This window comes from Dictyostelium discoideum, assembly GCF_000004695.1.
Source record: "Dictyostelium discoideum AX4 chromosome 6 chromosome, whole genome shotgun sequence".
Lineage (NCBI taxonomy): Eukaryota > Evosea > Eumycetozoa > Dictyosteliales > Dictyosteliaceae > Dictyostelium > Dictyostelium discoideum.
Window position 1 is genome coordinate 832,084 of NC_007092.3, and position 9,393 is coordinate 841,476.

The 9,393-nt window shown below is 20.9% G+C and overlaps 5 protein-coding genes across 5 annotated transcripts; 2 read left to right on the forward strand and 3 right to left on the reverse strand.

Annotated features, from left to right (window-relative positions):
• Window positions 1-36: 36 nt before the first annotated feature.
• DDB_G0291828 (hypothetical protein) lies at window positions 37-981 on the reverse strand (the record flags this gene model as incomplete). The annotated part of the gene is made up of 1 exon (XM_629955.1): window positions 37-981. One exon carries the CDS (start codon window positions 979-981, stop codon window positions 37-39), a length of 945 nt encoding a protein of 314 aa, XP_629957.1.
• A 321-nt stretch (window positions 982-1,302) lies between these two features.
• On the forward strand, window positions 1,303-2,275 carry thg1 (tRNA-histidine guanylyltransferase 1; the record flags this gene model as incomplete). The annotated part of the gene is made up of 3 exons (XM_629956.1): window positions 1,303-1,538; window positions 1,637-1,822; window positions 1,927-2,275. 3 exons carry the CDS (start codon window positions 1,303-1,305, stop codon window positions 2,273-2,275), a joined length of 771 nt encoding a protein of 256 aa, XP_629958.1.
• Window positions 2,276-2,845: 570 nt separating this feature from the next.
• Window positions 2,846-5,155, reverse strand: wdr23 (WD40 repeat-containing protein; the record flags this gene model as incomplete). The annotated part of the gene is made up of 4 exons (XM_629957.1): window positions 2,846-2,914; window positions 3,068-3,857; window positions 3,941-4,374; window positions 4,463-5,155. 4 exons carry the CDS (start codon window positions 5,153-5,155, stop codon window positions 2,846-2,848), a joined length of 1,986 nt encoding a protein of 661 aa, XP_629959.1.
• An 835-nt stretch (window positions 5,156-5,990) lies between these two features.
• On the forward strand, window positions 5,991-6,361 carry cpiA (cystatin A1; the record flags this gene model as incomplete). Its single annotated transcript, XM_629958.1, has 2 exons — window positions 5,991-6,125; window positions 6,212-6,361. The coding sequence occupies 2 exons, from the start codon at window positions 5,991-5,993 to the stop codon at window positions 6,359-6,361; spliced, it is 285 nt and encodes a 94-aa protein (XP_629960.1).
• A 306-nt stretch (window positions 6,362-6,667) lies between these two features.
• On the reverse strand, window positions 6,668-8,719 carry DDB_G0291844 (hypothetical protein; the record flags this gene model as incomplete). The annotated part of the gene is made up of 2 exons (XM_629959.1): window positions 6,668-7,259; window positions 7,356-8,719. 2 exons carry the CDS (start codon window positions 8,717-8,719, stop codon window positions 6,668-6,670), a joined length of 1,956 nt encoding a protein of 651 aa, XP_629961.1.
• Window positions 8,720-9,393: the final 674 nt, after the last annotated feature.

The following is a 9,393-nucleotide window of genomic DNA, read 5'->3' on the forward strand; positions in this document are numbered from 1 at the left end:
TTTTTTTTTTTTTTTTGAATATTAACTTTAGTATTTTCAAGAGAATCTATTTGGATTAGTTGAATGATTTGCATTTGATTCAAATTTGATTAATTCATTCTTGGTAGTTTGATCGAGTTGATTGAAAACTGATTCAGGAGTAAATCTGTAGATGATATCCAAAATTTCTTGAGTATTTTCATTGGCACCATCATTGGTAGAACGAATTAAAATTTTAATAGTTTTAGCACCCAATTCCAATGGTAAATTAGTTGGATAATTTTTTAATAAACCCAAGAATTGTGGTAAACAAGAAGTTTCGGCAGCCTTTGAGAAACTATCCATGAATTTAGTAGTGATTGGAAAACGTGAACTATTGATTGAGAATAATTGATTTGCCAATTGAATATTGTCTCCACCTAATTTAAATAATTGAATCAACACCTTGATCAATACATTATGTTTTGGGAAAATTTGGAATTTATCACTATGAATTAACATCTCTGCAAATAATGGGATTTGTGAAGTTCTGAGGAATGCATAATAAATGTAGAGAATGTGTGATGATCTGAGGTAGTCTGGGTTGGGGTTTTTCATATACTTGAAGAATTTCAAAATTTGGTGTAACTCTTCCAATGTTTTAACTTTTTTAAACATTGTACCAATTAAACGACTTGAAAGTGCATGTTCTTTTTCAAACTTTTCTTTAATATTTTGTAATGCATGATCAAATGTTAAAGTATCAATTGAAATCTTACTTTGTTCAATAAATAATCTTTCTTTTTCTTGTTTTATAATTTTCTCTTCATCTTCTTTTTTATCTTTAATACCACCAAATTTCTTTTTTGATAATGTTGCAAAATTTTGTTGTTGTTGGAATTTATTATTATTATTATTGATAATGGTTGAATTTAAATTTAATTTATTCACACTATAAATATTTAAACTTTTATTTGATTTTATAACTAAATTTGGTAATCTTTTTACTAAATTATTCATCATTTTTTTTTTTTTTTATCCTTCTATATATGATTTCTTTTAAAATTAAAAGAATATTTGAGGAGTGGGGTTATGATGATAAAACGAAGAAAAAAGTTATTGATTGAAAATGAAAATATTCGTGAAAAAAAAAAAAAATAAAAAAAAAATAAAAATAAAAAAAAAAAAAAAATAAAAAAAAAATGAAAAAAAAGTTTTGCTTTATTTTTTATTTTTTATTTTTTTTTTCAATAAATATCAAACGAAATTCAACACCACAACAAAAAAAAAATTAAATTCTAAAAATATAACACATTAAAAAATTTATTTTTATATATATAAATTATGGCAAATTCAAAATATGAATATGTTAAATCATTTGAACAACCAGATATATTATTACAAAATGTTTGGATTGTAGTACGTATTGATGGTAGATCATTTCACAAATTTACAACTAAACATGATTATGCAAAACCAAATGATGATAGAGGTTTATCATTAATGAATAGAGCCGCTCTTGAAGTTTGTAAAGAATTTCCTGATATCGTTATAGCATTTGGTGAAAGTGATGAATATAGGTATGAATTAATTTTTTAAATTTTAAAATTAAAAAATGTTTAGAAAAAAAAAAAAAAAAATTAATTTTTTAAAAAAAAAAAAAAATATTTATTTTTAGTTTTGTTTTAAAAAAGAGTTGTAATTTATTTGAAAGAAGATCTAGTAAAATTTCATCATCAATTGTATCATATTTTACAAGCCAATTTGTTTATAGATGGAAGGAATATTTTGGAGAACATGAATTAAAATATCCTCCAACTTTTGATTCAAGATGTGTTCTTTATCCAACTGATGAAAATATAAAGTAAATTTAAAAATTTAAAAATTTAAAATTAATAATAAATAAAAAAAAAACAAACTATATATATATACTAATATTATTAATTTATTTATTTATTTATTTTATAGAGATTATCTTAGTTGGAGACAAGCAGATACACATATAAATAATTTATATAATACATGTTATTGGGCATTAGTATTAAAAGCAGGCAAAACACCAATTGAAGCAGAGAATGAATTAAGAGGTACTTTTTCAGATGGTAAAAATGAAATGTTATTCTCAAGATTTAATATAAATTATAATAATTTACCAGCAGAATATAGGAAGGGTTCTGTTATCTTTAAGAAACCAGTACAAGAAACTAATAAAGAAACTGGCTTAACAAAATCAAAAAAGAGATTAGTTATTGAACATGTTGACATTATTTCTGAAAAATTTTGGAAAGAATACCCTGATATTTTAGCTTCAAAATAAAATAAAAAAAAAATGGAACTCCATTTTTTTAAAAAAAAAAAAAAAAAAAAAAAAAAAAAAAAAAAACTTTTTTTCATTTTTTTTTAAATTTTTTTTTTTAATCCCACAAATAATTGTTTTAAAAGTTAACCTACTAAAATAAACAATTCACATTCAAAAATGTTTAACTTTCATTTTACGTTGAGGGTATGTGATCCGAATCATTTGTGTGGATCATGAATTTATGGCTAGAGTTTTTCGAATCTAAAGTTCGCCTCAACACTTTAAAAAGATGAATGAGACAAATATAGGTATTTCATAGTGCATATTAATTATCCAAGCGATTTTTATGCCTCCTAATGACCTACATCTTTTTTTTTTTTTTTAATAAATCATTAATTAACAATAACTTAAGTGGACATCTAAATTTAGATCTCGCAAACAATTAGTTAATATCCAAAAAAAATAAAAAATATAAAATAAATAAAGTTTAAATTTTTTTTAAAATTAAATTTACAATGCACAAAATTTTTTATATAACATATTAAATAAAAGAATTATTTTGAATAGTTTTTTTTTTTTTTTTTAAGATTACTCCCAATCATCATCTTTATATCTATGATCATAAAAATTACTCCAACTTGTAACTCTTCCATCCCACTATTTATATATTATAATTAAAAAAAAAAAAAAAAGGTTAGTCAAAATTTGAGGAAAATAATAATAATAATAATAATAATAATAATAATAATAATAATAATAATAATAATAATAATAATAATAATAATAATAATAATAATAATAAATTCTTACATTTCCAGAAATTAAATTTAAAGAATTTGGAGACCAAGCTAAATCACGAATTAAATGTAATCTTTGAGGATTATTTTGAGAATTATTTTGAGGAATATCTGTTAAAGTTTTAACCAATTTACCAGTTAAAACATCATAGATATAGATCATACCATTGAAAGAACCTGAATAAATATATTTTTGAGCTGTTGTTTCAATTGGAGAGAAATAACAACGAATTAAAGTTTGAACCACTTGATGACCACGGTAGCTCATTAAAGAGACATCTTTTGAATTTGAACCATTACGTAGTGGATTTGGCATAACATAATCTGATGGATAGGAATAATAACGATAATCCCAATTTACACCACCACTTGGTGGTTTACTAGTTGGATTTGACATTTTTCTAATATCCCATAATTTTGCAGTTTGATCTTTACTATTACTTAAAACATAAGTACCATCATCTTTTGAACAAACATGAGTTAAACCTTGATAATGACCAGTGAATGTACCAACTGGTTTATTACTATCACCACTACCACTACCACTACCACTTTTATCTAATGAACGTTTATCCCAAACTCTTATCAATGAATCATCACTTCCAGTCACAAATATATTACCAGTATGATCTAAATAACAAACACTATTTACATCCCTTCCATGGCCTCTAAAATGGTTAACCACCTGTCTACCTTCTAAATCATATATAATTATTTCACCATTCGAACAACCACATAATATCTCTTTATTATTTGGTGAGAATTTTAATCCAAATACACAAAATCTGTCAAAATTATTTGGGCTAAAAAGAAATTTAAAAAAAAAAAAAAAAAAAATATTAATTATTAATTTAAAAATTTAAAAATTTAATAAAATTAAACTTACTCTAAAAATAAACTTTCATTATAATCTTCAAAAGTTGGTTTAATACCACCTCTAATGGTTGTTGAGGAATTGGTTGCTTTTCTTCTTGAGAAATCAGTATCATATTGATTATTTTCATTGAAATTCACTCTACACAATTGAATGTAATGACTCCATGATGAATAAATTAACCAATTTTGATCGGGACTATAATCAGTATCAATGATTGACCAATTAATATCGATTGCCTGTATTTCTTTTATTTGTTCAAAATTGGATGTATTAAAAATTCTAATCATTTTATCTTGACTTGCTGTCATTAATCTCTTACCATCAGATGTAATTTTACAACAAAATATTCTTGATGGCATTGAAATAACTGTTTCTGCTCTATTCATTGGTAAATAATGTTGTGATATTCTAATATTTTCATTATTTTTATCTGATAATTCTCTCTTTTTTTTTTTTTTTTTTCAAAAAAATAAAATAAAAATTAATAACACAATAAATAAAAATAATAATTAAAAAAAAAAAAAAAATTACATTTAATAGGAATCTATTTAATTTTGTTTTTTGATCCCTTAATCTTATTTGAAGTTGTAAATTTATTGTTTGACCTTGAATAGGGTCTTTAACTTGATTTGTATCATTGTCGTTACTGTTATTGTTATTATTATTATTATTATTTCTATTACTATTATTATTATTATTATTATTATCCCTTGGTCTTAGAAGTACATTTTGACCTAATAGGTTCAAAAAAATTGGATTTAAAAGGTTAAATGTCCTACTATATCCATTTACGTCATCATCTTCCTCTTCATCATCTTCCTCATCTTCTTCTTCTTCTTCTTCTTCGTCATCTTCTTCATCTTCTTCCTCTTCTTGATTATCGTAGTCTCTATTGTCTTGATCTTCATCTTCATTATCATCGTCATTTCTATGTAAGTAGTTACGTTGATGAAGTAGTTGGTTAATTATGGAACCTAAATCCCTGCTTGAAATATTTTGAAGGGGTTCTTGATTTTCATTGTCATCATCGTCACTATCATTTTCATCTTCCATATGAGTTATTGATGTATCAATAATGTCATGATAATCATCCGAGTCACTTGTATTAACTTGTATTTCATCATCATTTATATCATCGTCATCATCATCTTCAAAATTATTATCATCGACAAGATCTTCATATTCTTCATCATCATCAATTCCACTTGTATCTGTATCCTCCATTATATAATATTATTGTTATAATTATTATTATTATTTTATTATTTTATTATTTTATTATATTATTATTTTATTATTTTATTATTTATTATTTTATTATTTTATTATCTATTTCTATATAAATTGAATTAATTTTATTTCTATGGTGTAAATTGAATTAATTTTTTTGCTATTAACAAAAAAATAAAACAAAATAAAAAAATAATTAAAAAAAATAAAAAAAAATAAAAAAAATAAAAAAATAAATTAAATTTTTAATATAAAAAATATAAAAAATGTTCTATGGTGTTCTGGTGAAAAAAAAAAAAAAAAAAAAAAAAAATAAAAAATTAATTTTAGCTAAAAATAGATTCTTTAACAAATAATATCAATAAAAATTTTAATAATAAAAAATAAAATCACTAAAAATAAATAAAAATAATAATAATCATAATAATAATCATAATAATAATAATAAATAATAGTAATAATAACTAAAATAATAAAATAATAGTAATAATAATAATAAAATAATAATAATAACTTGTTATTATAATAAAATTACTCACTTATTTGGGTTAATGTTTTTTTATTTTTTTCTTAAAATTTACATATATAGATAAAATTATAATAAAACTTTAAAAGAAATAAAATTATTGGAATCTAGCAAGGCTCGAAAATTCACTTCCATTTTCATTTTTTTTTTATTTTTTTTATTATTTTTTTATTTTTTTCATTTTTTTTTAATTTTTTAATTAAAAATTTTTTTTTTTTTAGTGGACTATAAAAAAATCTTTTTTTTTTTTATTTTTTTTATTTTCATATTCAAATTCAAACCACACAAATAAATTAAAATAAAATGACACTCGGAGGATTAAAACCAGAAGTACACGCCGCCAATGATGAAATTAGACAAGTCGTTGCCAAAGTTGCCGATGAACTCAAATCTAAATTAAACACCACTGAAGTCGAACCAGTTTCATACAAAACTCAAGTAAGTGATTTGCAAATATAAAATAAAAAAAAATAAAAAAATAATAAAAACACTAACTTTTTTTTATTTTTTTTATTTTAAAATAGCTCGTTGCTGGTACCAACTACTTTATCAAAGTTAAGACCCCAGCTGGTTTTGCTCATGCTCGTGTCTACAAAGATTTACAACAAAACCATTCAGTCCACTCCGTCAAAGCTGATGGTATCACCGAAGAATCAGAAATTGTTTATTTCTAAACTTTCAAGTGTATAATATATAAAACAATTGTTACTTTTATACTAAAATAAATAAAACACCTAAAAACAAAACATTACTTTATTTTTTTATTTATTTATTTATTTATTTTAAACTTTATTATTTATTACAAATACAATAAGTATACAAATATATTTTTTTTTTTTTCATTTTTTCATTTTTTTTTTTTTTTTTTTTTTTTTTTTTTTTTCTTTGTTATTTACAATTTATTAGATAAACTATTATCTTATTGAAGAGAGAAACAAAAGGGGGGAACTATATATATATATTTTTTTTTTTTTTTTTTTTTAACAAAGTGTTGTTGATTTACTTCTTTTCCATTGTTTAATATAAGATGATAAAACAGAAGATAAAACGATTTGTTTTGTTTGAGCATCTCTTAACCAAAGGTGTAAGGCTAAACTATTATTATTGTGATGTTTTGAACAACACATGATTTTGATTTGAAACGGGAAACTACCATTTTGCACATGACAAGTAACATTTGATTTTACAAGTACTAATTTCTCTTTACATTGTGGATTAGTTGCAAAATAAAATCTTGACTGGAAATAATCTTTACAACAAGTACATTGTGGTAATGGATTAAAGTCAACATCCAAAACTTGTCCTTCCAAAATTAATGCAACCTCTTCGAATGATTGAGGTGAGTTTATGAATTTCTTGGCATTTCCACTATACCCAATGGAATCTGCAATATAGATTCTACAACCTTGATACTTTTTTTGTGTGGCCAAATCTGGAATATAAAATTCAATTTGATGATAAAAGTTTCTAAATAATGGTGTTGAAAATGATGAAAAAACTTTTGGTAATGGATATCCACCCGATGTTGGTGATTGTTCATTAACATTACAAAATAATGGTATATCTTGATTTCTAAAAATAAAATAAATAAAAAAATAATAATAATAAAATTCTTAGTTTAGATTTCAAATTAAATAATTAAATAAAAAAAAAAAGGTTTCCACTTACTTTATTCCTCCATATTGAGAATTTATCAAATCATGGTTAATTACATTATTATAACTAAAGCTATTAAAGCTATTATTATTTAAACTTATATTATTAAGATGATTCATATTATTAAAATTATTATTATGGTTATTATTATGGTTATTATTATTATTGATATTATTTTTGATATTATTATTATTATTATTATTATTATTATTATTATTATTATTATTATTATTATTATTATTATTATTATTATTATTATTATTATTATTGATATTGTTATTATTACTATTATTATTATTGTTATTATTTACAGAATTTATAAAATTTGGTGAGTTTGGTACAGTTATATTTGGAGAAGTTTGAATCGGACTTGAGTTTATGGTTGGTGATGAGTCATAGGTGCTCGATGTTATGTTTGTGTTTGGGCTTGTTATACTTATATTGGTATTATTAATGTTATTACTATTTATATTATTATTATTTATATTTAATGTTGAAAATGAGGTTGAAGCAGATACAATCGATGGGGTAGTTGGTATTGAATTATTACTATTACTTGGAGTTGGTGGTGTCATAATTAACGGGTTATTATTATTATTATAGTTTGTATTATTGTTATTATTATTATTACTATTATTATTATTGTCATCACATGAGTTTTCATTATTATTATTATTATTATTATTATTATTATTATTGTTATTATTACTATTGTTATTGTTATATAAGCTATTATTATTATTATTATTATTATTATTATTATTATTATTATTATTATTATTATTATTATTATTATTGTTATTGTTATTATTATAATTTAAATAATTACCGTATCCATTTAAATAATTAAAATTACTATAATTTGGTATATTGATATTTGATAATGGGTTTTGATTAAAGTTAATATTATTTATTGGAAGAGGTGTTAGTTGTGGTGATGTTGATAGATATGGATGTGAAACGTTTACTAATGGAATGTGAATATTTGGATTATTACTATGATTTAGTAATGGTGTATTTGTTATACTATTAGTACTATCATTTAAATTAATATTTTGATTATTATTGGTGCTATTGTTATTATTATTACTATTAAAAATATTATTATTATTATTATTTACCCTATTTATTGTTGAGACCTGGTAATTATTATTCGAATTATTTCTTCTAGTCCTATTATATGATGTATTATAATTAAAATTATTTGAATTGTTTAAAAAAAAATTGGTTTTATTATTTAGTATTGAATTATTATTATTATTATTAATATTATTATTATTATTATTATTAGTATTATTATTATTATTATTTATATTATTATTTAAACTGAAATTATCAATATATGGTTGATTGTTATCAGTATATTTTGGAATCATATTGAAATTTGGTTTATTGTCTTGGCATGAAAAAGTATCCCTCGGAAATTAAAATTTATTTAAATTGTTAAAGGAAAGAAAAAAAAAAAAAAAAAAAATTGTTTTATAATAATAACTTCCCAATATAAAAAAATAATTGGAGGATGTGTGAGATGATTAATGAGGTTTTGTTTATATCTTTTTTTTTTATAAAAAACAAAAAAATTATTCGCTAATTAATTTTTTTTTTTTTTTTTTTTTTTTTTTTTATTTATTTATTTATTTATTTATTTATTTATTTATTTATTTATTTATTTATTTATTTATTTATTTATTTATTTATTTATTTATTTATTATTTTTTATTTTTAAATATTTTTTGTTGGTTTATTTGTATTGTATTTTTTTTAAAAAAAATTAATTAATATATGTTTAATTTAATTATTTAAAATTTTTATTAGTTCTTGAAAAATTTAAATAATTTAGATTTATAAAATTTGACTGAGGGAAAAAAATTTTAAAAATAAATAAAATGGATTTTGAAAAAAGAAATTTAAAATTTAAATGAAAAAAAAAGAAAAACTAAAATAAATGGTACCAACACAAGATAAACGAAAATAATAAGTTAAATAACAAATAATTGGAAAGTTAATCTAATGTTTTAAACGAAATGAAAATAATAATAATAATGATAAT